At 48.4% G+C, this 21739-nt stretch overlaps 1 protein-coding gene across 3 annotated transcripts in view; it reads right to left on the reverse strand.

The window, feature by feature from the left end:
* Positions 1-21739, reverse strand: part of SPEG (striated muscle enriched protein kinase) — a 210580-nt gene that overhangs the window by 43877 nt on the left and 144964 nt on the right. For all 3 annotated transcript variants that reach the window (XM_075317104.1, XM_075317103.1, XM_075317106.1), the window contains 12 exons: positions 18721-18981; positions 16677-16835; positions 16397-16586; positions 12904-13133; positions 12534-12653; positions 11037-11141; positions 8549-8755; positions 8311-8434; positions 4114-4286; positions 3721-3833; positions 3463-3631; positions 1888-1981 (listed from right to left, as the gene is read on the reverse strand). In XM_075317104.1, coding sequence (XP_075173219.1) covers positions 1888-1981; positions 3463-3631; positions 3721-3833; positions 4114-4286; positions 8311-8434; positions 8549-8755; positions 11037-11141; positions 12534-12653; positions 12904-13133; positions 16397-16586; positions 16677-16835; positions 18721-18981 — 1945 coding nt within the window. The remainder of the gene's footprint in view (positions 1-1887; positions 1982-3462; positions 3632-3720; positions 3834-4113; positions 4287-8310; positions 8435-8548; positions 8756-11036; positions 11142-12533; positions 12654-12903; positions 13134-16396; positions 16587-16676; positions 16836-18720; positions 18982-21739) is intronic.

A 21739-nucleotide genomic window follows, 5' to 3' on the forward strand; every position in this document is an offset into this window, starting at 1 on the left:
CAATGGGATGTTGAAAGACGCAATGAGAAACGCAAATAGCTGCGTTTTGGTGCGTTTCTAAGACCAAAAACGCAGCTATAAACGCAGGAGGTGGGTAGTAAAGTGACATGTACAGGAAGAGGATTCCTTCTGTCAGTATATACAGAAGCGTGAATCCTCCCGGTACCGTCACCGCCGCGTCCACCTCCCGTCCTGTGCATGTATGCTGCCGTGCGGCGCCATGTACAGGCAGGAGGTGGAAGCGGCTGCGAAAACAAAAGTTAACAGTAGAAAAAAAAAAAAAAAGTTATACTCACCTGTCTGCAGCCTCCCGGTGCCATGCCCGCTCCCATCTCCTCTCACGGTATCGCCGCTCCGGGTGTGTGCAGTCTCCCAGGGCAGTACAATAGATGCAGGACCTGGCGATGGATCACCTGATGCAGTCACCTGACGCATCAGGTGATCGTAAGTATCACGGTGACGCGGGCGCCCGGCCGGTTATCAGCGGATGCGTCAGGAGGCTTCATCCCTGATTACCGGCAGCTGCTGCAGCGATCGGACGGGATCAGACTCCCGCCCCATCGCTCCAGGAGCTGCCGGTAATCAGCACATAAGTGAGTATTATTTTTTTTTTTTTTTTGCACTGATGCATCTGCTGATTGTATAATCGGCTTTTATACAATCAGCTGATGTGTCATGTGATTCAGGCACTTGATCCTGACACATCATCTGATCGCTTTGCCTTCCAGCAAACCGATCAGACGATATTGGATCCGGATTGGACGGCGCGGGACCCTGACCCAGGATTACTGCGGAGGGGGGTGCTTTATTTCAATAAAGATGGAGTCACTAATTGTGTTGTGTTTTATTTCTAATAAAAATATTTTTCTGTGTGTTGTGTTTTTTTTTATCTTTACTAGAAATTCATGGTGGCCATGTCTAATATTGGCGTGACACCATGAATTTCGGGCTTAGGGCCAGCTATACAGCTAGCCCTAACCCCATTATTACCCGGCGAGCCACCCGGCATCAGGGCAGCTGGAAGAGTTGGATACAGCGCCAGAAGATGGCGCTTCTATGAAAGCGCCATTTTCTGGGGTGGCTGCGGGACTGCAATTCACAGCGGGGGTGCCCAGAAAGCATGGGCACCCTGCACTGTGGATTCCAATCCCCAGCTGCCTAGTTGTACCCGGCTGGACTCAAAAATTGGGCGAAGCTCACGTCATTTTTTTTTTAAATTATTTCATGAAATTCATGAAATAATTTAAAAAAAAAGGGCTTCCCTATATTTTTGGTTCCCAGCCGGGTACAAATAGGCAGCTGGGGGTTGGGGGCAGCCCGTACCTGCCTGCTGTACCCGGCTAGCATACAAAAATATGGCGAAGCTCACGTCATTTTTTTTGTTTGGGGGGGGCAAAGAAATCCTGCATACAGTCCTGGAAGGAGGATGCTGAGCCTTGTAGTTCGACAGCTGCTGTCTGCTCTCCTGCATACACTATTGGATGGAGTATGCTGAGCCTTGTAGTTCTGCAGCTGTCTGCTCTTCTGCATACACTATTGGATGGAGTATGCTGAGCCTTGTAGTTCTGCAGCTGTCTGCTCTTCTGCATACACTAGTGGAGAATGAAGAACACATTGAAGAAGGAAATGACATCAGACCTTTTTTTTTTGTTCACTGATAAAAAACGCATAAGGACGCAGTGAGCAAAAACGCAGCAAAACGCAGCAAAAAAACGCACCAAATCGCGGCAAAACGCGTGCGTTTTTTGCCGCGTTTTTTTTGACGCAGGTGCGTTTTTAGCGGCCAAAAACGCACAAAAACGCAGCGTCAAAAAAACGCACTGTGTGCACATAGCCTAATAGTCTATATGGATGTCACACAGGGACACGATACAGACTGACACCCACCGTCCGATCTCCTTGTGAATGGTGAAGTAATCGGAAAGTCGTCGGGATTTCATTCCATCGGATTCGTCCATCGCTGACCCGGCTCCTGGTTCTTCTGCGGAAAACATGTAAAATATGGGATTCTTAAGAAGAAGAGTCAATTATTCCTTAATTGTTTCTGTTTCCAAAAAGTGACAAGATCTCAATTCAGGGAATGGACAACACAGTACAGCCCCCCGTATCTGGACAATCCCTATTTGTTAAAAGGGTCCTCAGATTGGAATCCGTTCAATGAATTTTTAGTGAAACTTAGGATGAGAGGTGGGGCCCGGGGGGCCATGTAAAGCCGGGTCCTCCAGAGATAGCAAGAGTCAGTCATTGTAGTTACTCTGTTCTTTGGCCGACAGATGAGGGTCCTGATTGGGGGACCCCCTGTCAGGGGCAGGGGGGTCAGTTTTCCCATCGCGGGGCTGCTCGGGGAGATCACGCTCGGATCCAGTGACTTCTCCTCGGTGGGAGCAGCGCTCTTCGCCCACGAGTGAAAAGGGGTGGGAGTTGGATTTTTTGGATATATATATAAAGTTCGTGACGCCAACCACGGGTTGTGGTGATGGTGGGCACCACCGCTGCTGGTGACGGGGTTCCCGGGAGCGATGGCAGGGAGCAGCTAGGTGTTGACCCCTCCGTGGGTAGGGGCTGTTGGTCCCGGGGCCCGGTAGGAGGTTGGGTTCCCGTAGGATGGGGTTCGCAGGGTGCAGGGTTGCGGTGCAACGCAGCGCGGTACCGGATGGCACAGGTGTACTCACTCAGACACAGATGGACAGAATCTCTGGTAAACCAAACGGCTGGATGGACGGGGCCCACAGCCGGCTGCGGTGTTCTCCCTGGACGGGCTGATGGTGGCTGTCGTTTTCCTGCACCTGTGTTTTGTATCTTGACTCCAATGCCTGGGCACCGGTAGTCCGCTCCCCAGCCGCAGACGCTGGCCCTGTGGATCTCTGGCCCTTGGTGGTGGCGCTTATCCGGAACGGTTGGGCTGTTGCCTTCAATCGGGACTAGGGTGGGAATGAACCCCTGAGGTCCAGACCGCAATCAGTAAATTTGACTAAAGGTTGGCTTCGAGCCTAGTCGGGGTCTGAGTACCCTGCCTGGTGCTTGGCTCCAATCGGCTCCCCGGTTCGGTACCAGCGGGCCACCGCCTGACACCGGTCCTACGGGTCCGCTGACCTTCACCAACTCCTGCAGACGGCCACCACCGTCTGCCTACCTTGCTGGAAGTACCTGGGCTCCGACCCAGACACACACAGTAGCACTCCTCACACTCCACCGTCCACAACTGGACTCCCTCTACTCACTAACTAATGTGTTTTTCCCGCCTCCAGGCCTGTGAACTCGTCGGTGGGCGGGGTCAACCGCCTGGCTCCGCCCCACCTAGTGTGGACATCAACCCTGGAGGGTGGCAACAAGGGTTTAATGTGTGACTGGTGTGACCTGTCCAGGGAAGGGGGTGTATGGTGTTGTGTCTGTGAATACCTGGCTAGGCCAGGGCGTCACACCCCTAATATAGTATTGGAGACCAGACGCCAGGTATCTCACCTTTGCACACCTGCAGCTCGGCCTTACATGACACCTCTCCTGCCACGTTGCGGGCCGTGCAGGTGTACACCCCCGAGTCCTCAGGGGCCGCATTCAGGATAACCAGGGAGCACTCCGCATCATCATACACAAAATTAAAGTGTCCGCTTTCCACCAGGAGCTCGCCGTCCTAAGAAAAGGAGCACAACATTACCGGGGGGTGTGTAGGGACCAATGGGTATGAAGACGAGGGTGCGGGGCTGGGAGACGTGGACTCACCTTGTACCACATTATATCCGGCACTGGTTTTCCTTCCACAACAACTACGAAGCGAGCGGTTTCTCCAGCCTTGATCTCTATGTCCTCCATGATGGACTCGAATCGAGGAGACTCTGCGGAGAGGACACATTGCAGAACATGCATCTATTTGCAGGCAAACCTTCTAATATAATTAAGCTTTAGTGTCTCCCCAAAAACATGTTGCATTAAATCCCAAGTTGGGGGTCACCCGAGCAATGCAGAGGAGAAATGAAATCTGGCACCCCCACAGATCAGCAGTTGTCAGGCCAGGTGTTATGGGATTTTTGATGCATAGTTGCTCCTTTGGTCTTATCATGAGCAAATTTATGTGGTTTATGGTCAACTTTATAAGTAGCCGTCTGCCGATGGTACCTGCCATCTCTATGCTGATGGTGCAATTGTCAGCTCCAAACAGGTTCCTGGCTTCAAAAACCAACTGTCCGAGATCCGACTTCTTTGGGCTGAAGATGGTGAGTGAGTGCTGGTCATCATCTGGCATACTCATCTCACAAATGCCTTCCACGCTGCGCAGAATTGTGCCTGCTCTAGAGAGAAGGAGACGTGTTTATAACAATGCAGCAACCAATATGTATCATTAAGGAAGGAAACAAGTGCCCAACATGGAAAGCGGCTAGTAACGTGTCTTAACACATAAAAAATCTGTTCCTGCCTTTTACAACTCATCAGCAAAGAAATGACGATGGAATTCAATAACGACAACTCTTTTAAAAAAAAAAAAGACTTCAGACAATGCTATATCAGAAAAACATCCCTCCTCCAAGTCAATGTATTTCTCAAGAAACAGTCTGAAAACATGACCGACCTGTTCCTGACTTTTAGAATTCATCAGTAAAAAGCAGAGGGCACTGTCGCCCTGAATTACTGATCCACAATGGGAAAAATATTATATCTGAAAGCCCTCCTCCATATCAATGCGCAACTTATGGAAGTCGTCTTCAAGAATAACTGGTCTGTTCCTGCCTTTTAGGCCTCATCAGTAAAGAGCAGAGGACACCGTTGCTTTGCATTAATAAGTCGTGTGCATCTGACATTGCTGCCTGGAAAAATATCCCTTCCTCACATCAATGTGTAACTCAAGAAGGTGTGATAAAATATAAAAGACCTGTTCCTGACTTTTATGCCTCATCAGCGAAAGTCAAAGATCAAGGATGACTTCCATTAAGTCACATAAAAGATAATCAATGATTTTTTGTTATTTTCGTCTCGACAAAGAATGGATAGAAAACTCCAAGATCATAATTAGTCAAATATTAGAGAGGGTGCAGAGGTTATTACAGAGGGCGCAGAGGTTATTACAGAGGGTGCAGAGGTTATTATAGAGGGTGCAGAGGTTATTATAGAGGGTGCAGAGGTTATTACACAGGGTGCTGAGGTTATTACAGAGGGTGCAGAGGTTATTACAGAGGGTGCAGAGGTTATTACAGAGGGTGCAGAGGTTATTACAGAGGGTGCAGAGGTTATTACAGAGGGTGCTGAGGTTATTACAGAGGGTGCAGAGGTTATTACACAGGGTGCAGAGGTTATTACAGAGGGTGCAGAGGTTATTACAGAGGGTGCAGAGGTTATTACAGAGGGTGCTGAGGTTATTACAGAGGGTGCTGAGGTTATTACAGAGGGTGCTGAGATTATTACAGAGGGTGCTGAGATTATTACAGAGGGTGCTGAGATTATTACAGAGGGTGCAGAGGTTATTATAGAGGGTACAGAGGTTATTACAGAGGGTGCTGAGATTATTACAGAGGGTGCAGAGGTTATTATAGAGGGTACAGAGGTTATTACAGAGGGTGCTGAGGTTATTACAGAGGGTGCTGAGATTATTACAGAGGGTGCTGAGATTATTACAGAGGGTGCTGAGATTATTACAGAGGGTGCAGAGGTTATTATAGAGGGTACAGAGGTTATTACAGAGGGTGCTGAGATTATTACAGAGGGCGCAGAGGTTATTATAGAGGGTGCAGAGGTTATTACAGAGGGTGCTGAGATTATTACAGAGGGTGCAGAGGTTATTATAGAGGGTGCAGAGGTTATAGAGGGTACAGAGGTAATTACAGAGGGTGCAGAGGTTATTATAGAGGGTGCTGAGATTATTACAGAGGGTGCTGAGATTATTACAGAGGGTGCTGAGGTTATTACAGAGGGTGCAGAGGTTATTACAGAGGGTGCTGAGATTATTACAGAGGGTGCAGAGGTTATTACAGAGGGTGCAGAGGTTATTACAGAGGGTGCTAGGATTATTACAGAGGGTGCAGAGGTTATTACAGAGGGTGCAGAGGTTATTACACAGGGTGCTGATGTTATTAGAGAGGGTGCAGAGGTTATTACAGAGGGTGCTGAGGTTATTACAGAGGGTGCAGAGGTTATTACAGAGGGTGCTAGGATTATTACAGAGGGTGCAGAGGTTATTACAGAGGGTGCAGAGGTTATTACACAGGGTGCTGATGTTATTAGAGAGGGTGCAGAGGTTATTACAGAGGGTGCTGAGGTTATTACAGAGGGTGCAGAGGTTATTAGAGAGGGTGCAGAGGTTATTACAGAGGGTTCTAGGATTATTATAGAGGGTGCTGAGATTATTACAGAGGGTGCTGAGATTATTACAGAGGGTGCTGAGATTATTACAGAGGGTGCAGAGGTGATTACAGAGGGTGCAGAGGTTATTATAGAGGGTGCAGAGGTTATTATAGAGGGTACAGAGGTAATTACAGAGGGTGCAGAGGTTATTATAGAGGGTGCTGAGGTTATTACAGAGGGTGCTGAGATTATTACAGAGTGTGCTGAGGTTATTACAGAGGGTGCAGAGGTTATTACAGAGGGTGCTAGGATTATTACAGAGGGTGCAGAGGTTATTACAGAGGGTGCAGACGTTATTACACAGGGTGCAGAGGTTATTACAGAGGGTGCAGAGGTTATTACAGAGGGTGCTAGGATTATTACAGAGGGTGCTGATGTTATTAGAGAGGGTGCAGAGGTTATTACAGAGGGTGCTGAGGTTATTACAGAGGGTGCAGAGGTTATTACAGAGGGTGCAGAGGTTATTACAGAGGGTGCTAGGATTATTACAGAGGGTGCAGAGGTTATTACACAGGGTGCAGAGGTTATTACAGAGGGTGCTGAGGTTATTACATAGGGTGCTGAGATTATTACAGAGTGTGCTGAGGTTATTACAGAGGGTGCAGAGGTTATTACTGAGTGTACAGAGGTAATTACAGAGGGTGCAGAGGTAATTACTGAGTGTACAGAGGTTATTACAGAGGGTGCAGAGGTTATTACAGAGGGTGCAGAGGTTATTACAGAGGTTATTACAGAGGGTGCAGAGGTTATTACAGAAGGTGCAGAGGTAATTACACAGGGTGCAGAGGTGATTACAGAGGTTATTACAGAGGGTGCAGAGGTTATTACAGAAGGTGCAGAGGTAATTACACAGGGTGCAGAGGTGATTACAGAGGTTATTACAGAGGGTGCAGAGGTTATTACAGAGGTTATTACAGAGGGTGCAGAGGTTATTACAGAAGGTGCAGAGGTAATTACAGAGGGTGCAGAGGTTATTACAGAGGGTGCAGAGGTTATTACACAAGGTGCAGAGGTAATTACAGAGGGTGCAGAGGTAATTACTGAGTGTACAGAGGTTATTACAGAGGGTGCAGAGGTTATTACAGAGGGTGCAGAGGTTATTACAGAGGTTATTACAGAGGGTGCAGAGGTTATTACAGAAGGTGCAGAGGTTATTACACAGGGTGCAGAGGTGATTACAGAGGTTATTACAGAGGGTGCAGAGGTTATTACAGAAGGTGCAGAGGTAATTACAGAGGGTGCAGAGGTTATTACAGAGGGTGCAGAGGTTATTACACAAGGTGCAGAGGTAATTACACAGGGTGCAGAGGTGATTACAGAGGGTGCAGAGGTAATTACAGAGGGTGCAGAGGTGATTACAGAGGGTGCAGAGGTGATTACAGAGGGTGCAGAGGTGATTACAGAGGGTGTAGAGGTTATTACGGTGTGTGCAGAGGTAATTACAGAGGGTGCAGAGGTTATTACACAGGGTGTAGAGGTTATTACAGAGGGTGCAGAGATAATTACTGAGTGTACAGAGGTAATTACACAGGGTGTAGAGGTGATTACAGAGGGTGCAGAGGTTATTACAGAGGGTGCAGAGGTAATTACTGAGTGTACAGAGGTAATTACACAGGGTGCAGAGGTGATTACAGAGGGTGCAGAGGTTATTACAGAGGGTGCAGAGGTAATTACTGAGTGTACAGAGGTAATTACTGAGTGTACAGAGGTAATTACACAGGGTGCAGAGGTTATTACAGAGGGTGCAGAGGTTATTACAGAGGGTGCAGAGGTTATTACAGAGGGTGCAGAGGTAATTACTGAGTGTACAGAGGTAATTACACAAGGTGCAGAGGTGATTACAGAGGGTGCAGAGGTAATTACAGAGGGTGTAGAGGTTATTACGGTGTGTGCAGAGGTAATGCTTGCACCCGTTGCTGGTGCCCGTGTTTGGCACCGGTGCCCGGGTCACACCCAGCTGTGCACTGCGGCAGACGTTACCTCCTCCAGGTGACTCTGGCGTCCACGTGGTTCAGTGTCACGGTGGCGCACAGCAGATGATTCTCCACCATGTACAGCAGCTCAGGGCGATCTGTGATGACCGGCGCCTCCTGTTGGTAGGGACCTGTAAGATCGTGTCACATGTAGCACATCAATGACGCTGACACCGGCTTTGGGTATCACTAATCAGTCTGACAATATTGTGAATGTATGCCGGACCCCGGATGTGCTCTCTCACCTCGGTCCTGCAGCCTGACGCAGTCACTGGGCGCGGACGGTTTGCTGTGAGACGTCGCAGTGTACGTGACCACACGGAACAGGTACTGGTAGCCTTTAGTTAATGACCGGACGCTATAGCTGGTCTCCTTCAGGTTGTTGGCGATGACGGTCCACTGGACAGAGCCCACCGCCTGCTGCTGCAACGAGTACGTGATCTCCGCCATGTCTGCCGGGACAGAAACAGACTGTGGGTGATACAAAGGCACTGACACCTGGAATAAGGAGTCTTGTAAGACTTCACTGCTCCTCCCAGAAAGCAAAACACCATCCACATACAAGACACGGGGAGGAGCGATGCGTCCTCATCACTGAATGTCAGTTTCTCCTTTAGACTCTTTGCCCCAGTATATAAAATCTCGGAACCCTAATCCCCCAGTGTATAACCTCCGACCCCGTGCTCCCTGGTGTACAACCTCCAGCTCTATTGCTCCTGGCGTATAATCTCCAATTACCTTACTGAGATGTGCAGTATAACCGCTGCCCCCCCGGCTGCGCCATCTGCCCTTACTAACATGTGACAAGCGCAGCCGGTGGTCCGGAGCTCACTGATACCAGCGCATCCTGTAATAGGAGCCTCCGGGGTAACACGTCCGTTCCTGACATTTCTTCCTCCTGAATCTTCCCCATCACCTGTGAGTGATATTACTGAGAAGTGGAAGAAACTGCAGCAGCTCAGCCACGAAGTGGAGACCCCATAATGCTACAGAACGGGGGGCCGAGTGCTGAGGAGCAGAGGACAGAAAAGTCCTCTCCACTCTGCTGACCCCATAACTGCAGAGTCCAGACCTCCACTGGTAACATCAGCACAAACACTGCGCCCCCGGGAGCTTCATGGCCGAGCAGCTACAGCCGTACATCACCAAGCACAATGCCAAGCTATACATCACCAAGCACAATGCCGAGCCGTACATCACCAAGCACATTGCTAAGCCGTACATCACCAAGCACAATGCTGAGCCATACATCACCAAGCACAATGCTGAGCCATACATCACCAAGCACAATGCTGAGCCATACATCACCAAGCACAATGCTGAGCCGTACATCACCAAGCACAATGCCGAGCCGTACATCACCAAGCACATTGCTAAGCCGTACATCACCAAGCACAATGCTGAGCCATACATCACCAAGCACAATGCTGAGCCATACATCACCAAGCACAATGCCGAACCGTACATCACCAAGCACAATGCTGAGCCATACATCACCAAGCACAATGCTGAGCCATACATCACCAAGCACAATGCTGAGCCGTACATCACCAAGCACAATGCCGAACCGTACATCACCAAGCACAATGCTGAGCCGTACATCACCAAGCACAATGCTGAGCCGTACATCACCAAGCACAACGCAGATCCATACATCACCAAGCACAATGCCAAGCTATACATCACCAAGCACAATGCCGAACCGTACATCACCAAGCACAATGCAGAGCCTTACATCACCAAGCACAATGCCAAGCTATACATCACCAAGCACAATGCCGAACCGTACATCACTAAGCACAATGCTGAGCCGTACATCACTAAGCACAATGCCGAGCCGTACATCACAAAGCACAATGCTGAGCCGTACATCACCAAGCACAATGCCGAGCCATACATCACCAAGCACAATGCCAAGCTATACATCACCAAGCACAATGCCGAACCGTACATCACCAAGCACAATGCCGAGAGTTGGATGGGGAGGTGTAAAGCCGCCACCACTGGACTCTGGAGGAGACGTGTTCTGTGCAGGGACGGATCTCTTATCTCTATCTCTGTCTGATGGAGGGGTCTGGGTTTGGTGAATGGAGGACGTCACCCCCTGACTGCATTGTGCCCGTTGTACAGAGGGTGGAGGAGGAGGATGCTGTTATCAGGACATGGGTAAGGGCTGTTTGGTAGAAGAACATGACGCCGCGCAGAGCCCGGACCTCACCCCATCCACAGCTATAATGGAGATTGTGAACACGGCCTCCCCCAACATCAGTGTCACCTCATAAATGTTCTTCTGGACGAAGGGAACAAACCCACAAACGTCTCCAAGATCTTGTAGATATAGAACAGCAGAGCTGTTATATCTGCAGCTGGGATGACTCCATATTAATGTCTATGCATGTAGCTGGAGGTCAGAGAAGCTCTGTACTTTTCTCCATATGGTGAATGTATGTATGATCCATACATGCCTGGAAAATGGGAAGGAGCCCTGCTTTTCTCTTTGTGCCAGACAAGCAAGAGGGTTAATGCCATACAGGAGCTTTAGAGCTTCGTCCTGGGCCTCAGCCCTTGTGGCCATTACACAGGGGGAGGACAGAAGCTCTGACCACGGCAGTTACAGGTGGGCGTCAGCTGTGTAGTACAGACGGCCCCTGCCGTGAGCTGCCATCTACTGTACTGTTGGATGTGAATGTGTTAAAAGGTGATAAATAACAATTAGTAGAGAGACAATTATACCGATTGCGGGGTCCAGCCTTTTCGGGGGGTTCCATCTGAGCTTGACTACTTTTCCGGTTACAGAGGTAATTATAGGGGGGCCATCAGGAGGGGTGGGCACCACATCTGGAGAAACAAAGGAGAGACATCAAGTTGATGAGATAGAAGCTTACAGCAGAGATTAACTTAATCCATAATTTTCACCAGTCCTAAAACAGATATTAATTTCATCCTTTTCACTCATCTGTTTCAGATCGCCAGCCCCAGGGGGTGTCTGAGACCCCCAACCCCAGAACTATAGCCCCCAATGCCCAAGATTCCCGGGCGACACATCCGGCTGTATCTATGCTCGATATCATTTTCCTGTGAGACGAGAGGGTCACGTACAAGCCAACCCCAACACGGCACGTGGCAGGATTCAGCGCCATCCTAAGGATGCCCAGGACAGGAGCCTCGACGCTCAGCGTGAGAACGGGGTCGGCTGAGGGTTAGATGCTTTTACACCATTTTCTGTGCACTAATATTATTTGGGGGACACAAGGAAGGAGGCGCTTTATACAGTGCGTCACCAATTGGGAAAAAAATACTTTAATGTGTCCATGGGAGAATGTATCTGCGGATTTTTCTGCATCAAAATCCGCAGCTTTCCCGCAAAATCCGCAGGTGCGGATTTGCTGCGGATTTGCTGCGGATTTTGTGATTTTTTTTTTAATTCAATTGAATAGGCAAAATCCGCACGAAAATCCGCAACAATAATTGACATGCTGCAGATTTTTCTGCATGAAAATCTGCACGATTTCCGCTGCGGAAAAATCCGCAGCGTGGGCACAGCATTTCCCAAATGCCATAGAAATGGCTAGGGAGTAGCTGTGCTGCAGATTTCTGGAAAATCAGCGGCTTTTCCGCGAGAAATTCGCGGCAAAATCCGCGCATTTTCCACAGCGTGGGCACATAGCCTTAGGGGGCAAAGAGGGACCACTAAGATTTCATCAAGGCACTGAGGCTATTAATACTTTTTGGCCCAAAAAGGGAATTATTGCAAAAAGGTACTAACTAGTACAAGGAAGGGATGGTTAGTACTGTTGGGTGCAAAAAGAGGGTTTTTTTATTTTAAGGGGCACGTATTGGAAATATTATTCTAAAAGGACTAAAGAAGGAGCAATTAATTTGCTCGCACAAAAGAGGAACTATTATCTGGTGGGGGGCACAAATAGGGATAATTGCAAGTAGGGGCATATAGTAGCTATATTACTGTGTGGGGCACAAAGGAAGATATTAAAGGGTATTATTATTGTGTGGGGGGAGCAAAGGGTCTTCTTCTTCCCTCTTGCAGGCATCCCTGGCAGCCAGACATAGTGAGGGACCTTTCATCCTCTCAGCCTTGTCAGACAGACTGAACCCTCAAAGGCAATACCCAGACGTGTGAGAGGAAGTAGCTAACTTCTCCTTTGATTTCATTGTAAGAAGGCGACCGGATATCACCTGCCATGAATATTCATGAGATCGGACAATGCTCACCTGTGACGTAGAGATGGGCATAGCAGGCAGCTTTGCCCACCTTGTTGGAAATCACACTCTTGTAGACCCCCGCATGAGAATGGCTGACTGACGGGAACACCAGACGATGAATGTCTTTATCTACGAGGAGACACAAGACAAGAGTTCAGTTTCTTCTGAGAATATTCCCAATCTTGCACCTTTCAATCAGAACTGCAGATATTAGCAGAGACCGGTTTCCCAGAGGTTGTGCTGCGAGTTCTTGCTGTGCTAGAGGAACAGAAGCTTAATGTCTGACTACACAGCAACGGAGGAAAGATGGACGTTACTTCCCAAGTTTTCAGATTTTTTTTCTTGTGTCTTAGGATTTAGCCCTTTTAGGGTTTCTTACATTGGGTCATTCTGCATTCGTCCGAGCTCTGGATCTTCTGCCCATTGTGGTACCAGGTGATGGTGGGATACGGTAATCCGGTGACCTGACACTCAAGCTGCACTTCACGAGACTCCACCACATCTAAGTCTTGCAGGGGACGCAAAAAATCAGGCATGAGGACCCCTTCCACCTCGCTGTCCTGCACCTCCGGCTCCTCCGGAATGGACGGCATCTTTTCAAGCTTGGATCTGAAAAAAATATCGTGTTAGAAGGGCAGAGATTTCGGATCTAGCGACTAGAGATGAGGGAACCCGAGGTTTGCACCAAACACAGACATTTTAAAAAAACGGAGTTCAGGTGCTTCACTTATGCTGACCACTCAAGTGAGCTTCGCTGTGTTCGGGTACGCTCGGTGCTCCGGTACGCTCGGTGCTCGGGTATCCTCGGTGCTCAGTTCAGTGCGAGCTACTTTCAGTGTTTGATCGGCTCATACTGGGGGGTAAAATCAGCATCATTGGATGTAGTGTGTACCAAAAATAAAAAATTGAAAACTCCCACCCACACCCCAACCTGGAAATGCTCTGTTTATGGCCGGCTGCATGCGGACAGAGACCCGTGACTTCCATTGGGGTTCGGGTCAAGTCTGAGACCAGAACAGAACTTTATAAAAAGTTTGTCTGAACCCACCGAACTGGACTTCCCCGGTTCCGCTCATCTCTACTAGCGACCTGACCATTTTTGTGATTTGTTACAGTCGCATTCTAAGTTTTGGATCATTTTTTCATTTTCCTCTCGGTGTTTTTTTTTTGTCACTATTTTTGGATACCTATAACTTCTTGATTAGTATTTATTCATTATTTGGGGGGGTGCATGTTAAACCCCTCCCCACATTTTGGAAGATTCCATTCCTATGATATAAACGATGTGTTACCGTTATTCTACAGCTCAGTAAATAATATTGTTTTTCACTTATTATTTCACAAGAAACCTGATTCTTTTTGTGTTGTGAAGTTCCCGGAGTTTTGCTTTTCATTGATGGAGCTGGTGAGGGCTCGTTTTTAGCGGGGTGAGTTATCGATTTCCTTGATAGTATGTTGTTGATAAACATGTAGCGCCTCTGAATATATCAGAGTCCTACAGGGAACTGCATCCTTTCCCCAAGGTGCAGGGCCTGACCCCCCATGGTTACAGGTTCCCAGAAACCGGTGTCACTCCCATCAGCACCACAAATCCCAACCAACACCCCACACCATGACCTGTCAGACACACCAGTGGGTTGGTCTAGCTGGAAAAAAGCCGCCTACCTAGGGGTCAGGCAGACTGGTGGGAGGGACCAAGACAGGCTAGTATCAGCTCTCAAAGTGAGAGGCGCTGGAGTGTTCGCTCCCGGGGAGCTAGAAAGACAGAAGTTGGGTCGCAGACAGTGGTCCGGGACCAGAGGAGTCGAGGACCGGTTGTGGGGACGTTGGACAGGGGTGCGACGGACATAGGGACTGTCGGCACCAAAAAGGCCCAACAGAACAGACCGGTACCGAGCACGACGGGGTACAGGACCCTAGCTCAGGAACTGATTCAACGTCCTGACAATTCACCTGAGAGGGAGAGGATCTTCAAGGACTTCCCTGAACGCTCAGAGATTGAGAGCATCCGCACAACGAGGGGGACAGGGTTTTCCAGATATAGCAGCCCACTGAGGTCCCAAGTGCCAGCCCTCAAGAGCACAGCTACACTACACATAGTGAGTGGGGCCCCTACAGCTTCAAGCCACGGGGACCACCAACAAACAACAAATTGTGCACGGAGGCAGGCTCCGGATCATTAAGTGACACCGGTGGGACCAGGTACCTGGACAGACTTTTCCGCAGCGGCAGCTGTACACAGAGACTTTGGTTTACCTGCAGCTGACACCACGACTACCCACAGTGAGTAACATACCCTTACACCCTGTCCTACCCATCTCTCCAGGAGGCCAGGGCCTTCCCTGCCTGCGGAGGGACTGACACCTTGCTGCTCCACACCACCTGCCCCGGTACTCCCTCCAGCAGCGGCAGTACTCCCATTACCGCAACCCGCAGGTGGTGTCACAAACTCTTCCCTTGTCAAGTTTTAAGTGCTCGTCCGGACCCCTCTAGCCACGACCACCCTGGATACGAGCACCTCGGTCGTCACCGGGGCGGCACAAGCACATGACATTTTCGATCGCTTTTTAATGTATCCTTCGGGACAGGGAATAAATATAAGTCGAGTGTTGCAGCGATATAATTATCTCTCCTTTGTTATTATATTTGTGTTAGAGAATTAAGCAATTAAAATAGGTTTAAAAAAGTTTATAAACTTTTTTTAAAACTTTTTATTTTGCCCCCACTTTCCTGATAGCCTGTTTATCACACTGTATAGCGGTGTATCATAGCTTAGGACTACACGGCAGCTTTGACTACAGCTTCTGAGCGTCTCCTCTGTTAGGCGGCTTTCACACATCCGGTTTTTGCCATCAGGCACAATCCAGCAAAATGTGGATAGAATGGATCCGATGAAATTTCTTCGTCCGGCTGCCAGAAAGAACGCAGCATGGAATGTTTTTGTCTCCAGCAAAAAATCGGACAACGCTGGATGCAGCGCCATCCGGAATGTTGTATAATGGAAGCCTATGGGCGCCGGTGGATCCGTCGTTATCCGGCATATGACAGAATCCAACGACGGATCCAATTTTTAAACTGAGCATGCTCAGTATCACAATAAATTCATCAAAAACAGAATGCATGGAAAAACTAAAGGGATGGATCCGTTTTTTCACCGGATCGTGCCTGATGGCAAAAAAACTGATGTGTGAAAGTGGCCTAAGGCGGGCTTTACACGTTGCGATATCGCTAGTGTCGGCTAGCGATGTCCAGCGCGATAGCACCCGCCCCCGACATTATCGCTACAGCAGCGTCACACGCACATACCTGGTCGGCGACGTTGCTGTGACCGCCGAACAATCCCTCCTTCAAGGGGGAGGTGCGTTCGGCGTCACCGCGACGTCACTAAGCGGCCAATAGAAGCGGAGGGAGGGAGATGAGCGAGATAAATCATCCCGCCCACCTCCTTCCTTCCTCATTGCCGGTGGACGCAGGTAAGGAGATATTTGTCACTCCTGCGGTGTCACACACAGCGATGTCTGCTGCCGCAGGAACGACGAACAACATCGTACCTGCAGCAGCAACGACATTATGGAATGGAGCGACGTGTCACCGATCAACGATTTTTGACGTTTTTCTGATCGGTGATCGTCGCTCCTAGGGTTCACACGCTGCGATGTCGCTACCGGTGCTGCATGTGCGTCACTAACAACGTGACCCTGACGATATATATTTACCGATGTTGCAACGTGTAAAGCCCCCCTAAGTCTGTATCCACTAAGGCACACAGGAGCTGTATACACAAAACTATAAGCACATCTGCTGTTTTTCCAAATCGTTACTTTTCTAGACGTGTTCTATTCTATGATACTGGATATTCTGGATTTCCTTACATATGGGTTGAGGCGCCGAGTCTGGGCTCCTCCACATACAGCTCTGCGGAGCACTCCGCTTCCCCGTGCTGGTTGCGGGCAGTGGCGGTGTATTGCCCCTCATCCTCACTGGACACCTGGGTGATCAGCAGGGTGTGATATCCTCGCTCTTGCAGGATATGCAATATCTCACTCTCCTCCACTGGTCGGCCTGACAAGGCAGAAATAAAGAACATAGTCATGAAATAAAAACCCTTCAAATGAGTTAATAAGATCTAAGTGTGTGCTGCAGAACACTCACCATCGTGCATCCACGTGACCACAGGGGGCGGCGTGCCGCTGATCTTACAATCCAGCCGGCCCGTCCGACCCTCGATCACATCCCGATCTGACATCTTCCTGGTGAAGAGAGGAGCCAGCGAGGGCTGGACTGTGAGAACGGCACTGCATGTCAGCTCATCTGGAGGGGGGTACAAAGGAGAAAAGAGGGAATGACAATCACAACTGTGGAATTAATGATACTATATAAGGGAGGAAAAGAAATAAATAATTGTCAAAGCAGTACCTGCAGCTACCACTAGAGGGAGCTCCCTGCACACAGAATTGACAACTGCCTTTAAGTTCAATATATTGAATAAATGCAAATGCAGTGAGTGCCCTCTAGAGGTGGCAGCAGGTAACAAGAATGTCATCAGAGTTTTGCTGTGGGGCCCCGTGATTTATGTGAATACATCTGGGGCATAACAATGGGTGTAATTCAAGATCAGTACAGGATAAGTAATGTAATATATGTACACAGTGACTGCACCAGCAGAATAGTGAGTGCAGCTCTGGAGGATAATGCAGGAGGTAACTCAGGATCAGTAATGTAATGTATGTACACAGTGACTGCACCAGCAGAATAGTGAGTGCAGCTCTGGAGGATAATGCAGGAGGTAACTCAGGATCAGTAATGTAATGTATGTACACAGTGACTGCACCAGCAGAATAGTGAGTGCAGCTCTGGAGTATAATACAGGAGGTAACTCAGGATCAGTACAGGATCAGTAATGTAATATATGTACACAGTGACTGCACCAGCAGAATAGTGAGTGCAGCTCTGGAGTATAATACAGGATGTAACTCAGGATCAGTACAGGATCAGTAATGTAATATATGTACACAGTGACTGCACCAGCAGAATAGTGAGTGCAGCTCTGAAGTATAATGCAGGAGGTAACTCAGGATCAGTACAGGATCAGTAATGTAATATATGTACACAGTGACTGCACCAGCAGAATAGTGAGTGCAGCTCTGAAGTATAATGCAGGAGGTAACTCAGGATCAGTACAGGATCAGTAATGTAATATATGTACACAGTGACTGCACCAGCAGAATAGTGAGTGCAGTTCTGGAGTATAATACAGGAGGTAACTCAGGATCAGTAATGTAATGTATGTACACAGTGACTGCACCAGCAGAATAGTGAGTGCAGCTCTGGAGTATAGTACAGGATGTAACTCAGAATCAGTAATGTAATGTATGTAGACAGTGACTGCAAGAGCAGAATAGTGAGTGCAGCTCTGGAGTATAATACAGGAGGTAACTCAGGATCAGTACAGGATCAGTAATGTAATGTATGTACACAGTGACTGCAAGAGCAGAATAGTGAGTGCAGCTCTGGAGTATAATACAGGAGGTAACTCAGGATCAGTACAGGATCAGTAATGTAATGTATGTACACAGTGACTGCAAGAGCAGAATAGTGAGTGCAGCTCTGGAGTATAATACAGGAGGTAACTCAGGATCAGTACAGGATCAGTAATGTCATGTATGTACACAGTGACTGCAAGAGCAGAATAGTGAGTGCAGCTCTGGAGTATAATACAGGAGGTAACTCAGAATCAGTACAGGATCAGTAATGTAATGTATGTACATAGTGACTGCACCAGCAGAATAGTGAGTTCAGCTCTGGAGTATAATACAGGATGTAACCCAGGCTCAGTATAGGATCAGTAATGTAATGTATGTACACAGTGACTGCACCAGCAGAATAGTGAGTTCAGCTCTGGAGTATAATACAGGATGTAACCCAGGCTCAGTACAGGATAAGTAATGTAATGTATGTACACAGTGACTGCAAGAGCAGAATAGTGAGTGCAGCTCTGGAGTATAATACAGGAGGTAACCCAGGCTCAGTACAGGATAAGTAATGTAATGTATGTACACAGTGACTGCAAGAGCAGAATAGTGAGTGCAGCTCTGGAGTATAAGCAAGTTTCTCAAATTTTTACATAAGTATATGTGAACTATGAGATGGAGCTGAGATGTGCTAGGATGTAGGGGTCACATAATAGTGCGGTTACCTCTGGCTGTGCTCAGCTTGCAGGTGTAGACCCCGCTGTCGTCTTCATGGACGGAGTTGAGGAGCAGCAGACACTGTTTGCCGTTGAATCGCATCTTACAATCCAGCAGAGCCGGCTGCAGCAACTTGCCACGAAACATCCAGTCCACGTCCAGGTCCTGGGGTCCGGAGACCACACACTCAAACACCGCGGCCTCCCCAGCGCTCACACTCACATCCTGCAGGGGGGTCACCACCTCCAGCGTGCCGCTGCCATACGAAGCTTTGCACACACACAAGGACGCAACAGCGAAACACCACAAAGTGGCCCAACACAATGACCAACAAGGAGAAGACAACACAAAGAGAGGGAAGATAACGTGTTACACGAGAAGTGACCGCCAGGGAGGGGCGAGGAGCAGGGGACACAGGCAGGAGATACACAAGCCTCAGGGGCTCCCAAAACAACCCAAGGCTCCCGAAATCTGCGAGTCGCCCTCACAGCCGTCCATTGGTTATATCTGATTCCTGGAAAGCTGGGTGACAAACAATACGGTGGCTGCTGTATACTGCAGGGGGAAAAGCTGAGTGGCAACCAACAGCGTCTTAAAGGGGCTGTCTCAGGATCTTAAAGAGTGCGCCCCTCTTCTGTATCCCAGGGTCCTGGAAGCCCCTGAAGACTGACAGGTCAGGCTGCATCCATGTATCTGCTCATCTGTAGCAGAGAGCTTGTAAGAGCTGCACTCGTTACCATGAGACCGTCCACCGCTGATAGACTGAAGAAGTGGTCGGTAACCTAGGCAACAAGCAATAAACTAAAGATACCTCTGTTATTGAGAATGGAAAGTACTTTTCATAACAAAATAAAACACTTTCCAATATTACCCATTTATGATTTTTAGACAATCTCTAATGTTTTTTTGGGGATTTAAGAAAAAGTGTCCAATAGAAGGGAATGGGGTAAAAGAAAAAAACAAAAACAATACTCACCTCTTCTATCCCCCACCAGTCCCAGGATACTACCTATAGCCCCCGAATGGCAGCAGCGGTCACATGAATGATGTACAACATGCTCACTACAGTAGCAAAAGACTAGTAGGGACTGTCATAGTGGGAGGGGGGGGGGGGGGGGAAGAGGGATACAATGATTTTTGGGTTATCTTTTTCTAGTACATTATCTGGTCTCACCTACTTTTTAATAACTTCCAGAAAACCCCTTTAATTATTGCTTCAACGTGTGATGTCACCCAGCTTTCCTGGGTTCCAGAAGGGCAAATATGGCAGAAAGTCAGTGCAGGTACAGGGGATATCTCCTAAGCCAAGTCCGGCCAATATGATGTTCTGAAAGCTACAATTCATCTTCCGGTACTTTAAAAGGCAGATGTGCCATTCAGGGGTCGTATAAAGCTGAGTACCGCATCATTCCAGCTACTATTTGGAACATCACACAGCTTTCCCAGGCTCCTGACAGGCACATCTGTCATGTCATATGAAATAAGGAAATAGCAGCCATAGTTGTTGTTACTTCGCTTTCTCAGAAACAGGTAGAACTAAGGGCTGAACACAACGTTTACCGCTCGGCAGAGGAAGACGACTCAGTTCAGATTTGGTGGAAATGCATTAACACAAAGCAAGAAATGCAGACGATGGTGAAAGGGTTGGATTTTCTGGTGATTGAACCTTCATTTTACATCAATTATCAGGAAAGATGGAAACCGCATCCTCACCGCCCACTGTGCATTATACAATCATGGCTATTATTTCACATCTCATAAAAGGAGATATGTAATGTGATGGGGGTCGGCTTTCCTTCTTGAATGACAGTTCTGGTCAGGAGCTCCGTCCTGCTATAGAATATTGATGATCTGTCAGGGGTTTATTCTGAGTCTACATATAAAGATAACAAAGCCTTTAAACAATAGCATGCTTCAGGGAAGTGAGAGCAGTGATTAGGAGAACTCCTTCTGAAACTGCCCATACAAGGGGCCAAGAAGATTGTAATTATGCAGGACTGATAAAAGCACCTTAGGGATACTTCTCACATAGCGAGATCGCTGCTGAGTCACAGGTTTTATGACGTACCAGTGACCTCATCAGCGATCTCGCTGTGTGTGACACTGAGCAGCGACATGGCCCCAGCTGTGAAATCGCTGATCGTTACACACTGCTTTGGTTCATTTTTTGCTCGTTGGTCTCCCGCTATGCAGCACACATCGGCATGTTTGACGGCGGGAGACCAACGAGCACCGACTCTGTGTAAGCAGCCTACGCTGGTAACCAGGGTACATATTGGGTAACTAAGCAAAGCGCTTTGCTTGGTTACCCGATATTTACCCTGGTTACCAGCGTACACCGCTTAGCGCTGGCTCCCTGCACACATAGCCAGGGTACATATCGGGTAACTAAGTAAAGCGCTTTGCTTGGTTACCCGATATTTACCCTGGTTACCAGCGTACACCGCTTAGCGCTGGCTCCCTGCACACATAGCCAGGGTACATATCGGATAACTAAGTAAAGCGCTTTGCTTGGTTACCCAATATTTACCCTGGTTACCAGCGTACACCGCTTAGCGCTGGCTCCCTGCACACGTAGCCAGGGTAAATATGGGGTAACTAAGCAAAGCACTTTGCTTTGTAACCCGATGTGTACCCTAGCTACGTATACAGGGAGCCAGCGCTGGCAGCCTGTAAGCGGTGTACGCTGGTAACCAGGGTAAATATCGGGTAACCAAGCAAAGCGTTTTGCTTAGTTACCCGATATTTAGCCTGGTTTCCAAGCGCAGCATCGTTACACGAGTCGCTGGTGGCTGGTCGCTGGTGAGATCTGCCTGAGTGACAGCTCAACAGCGACCATGTAGCGACGCACCAACGATCCCTGCCAGGTCGGATCACTGCTATCCGCACAGTACCCTATGTCTACACTGCTATCACTGTATTTACAGATGTATTTACTGCTATCGCTGTATTTACATATAACAAAGCCTTTGAGCATGCTTCAGGAAAGTGAGAGCAGTGATTAGGAGAACTCCTTTGGAACCTGCA

Source organism: Anomaloglossus baeobatrachus, chromosome 7 (assembly GCF_048569485.1).
Source record: "Anomaloglossus baeobatrachus isolate aAnoBae1 chromosome 7, aAnoBae1.hap1, whole genome shotgun sequence".
Lineage (NCBI taxonomy): Eukaryota > Metazoa > Chordata > Amphibia > Anura > Aromobatidae > Anomaloglossus > Anomaloglossus baeobatrachus.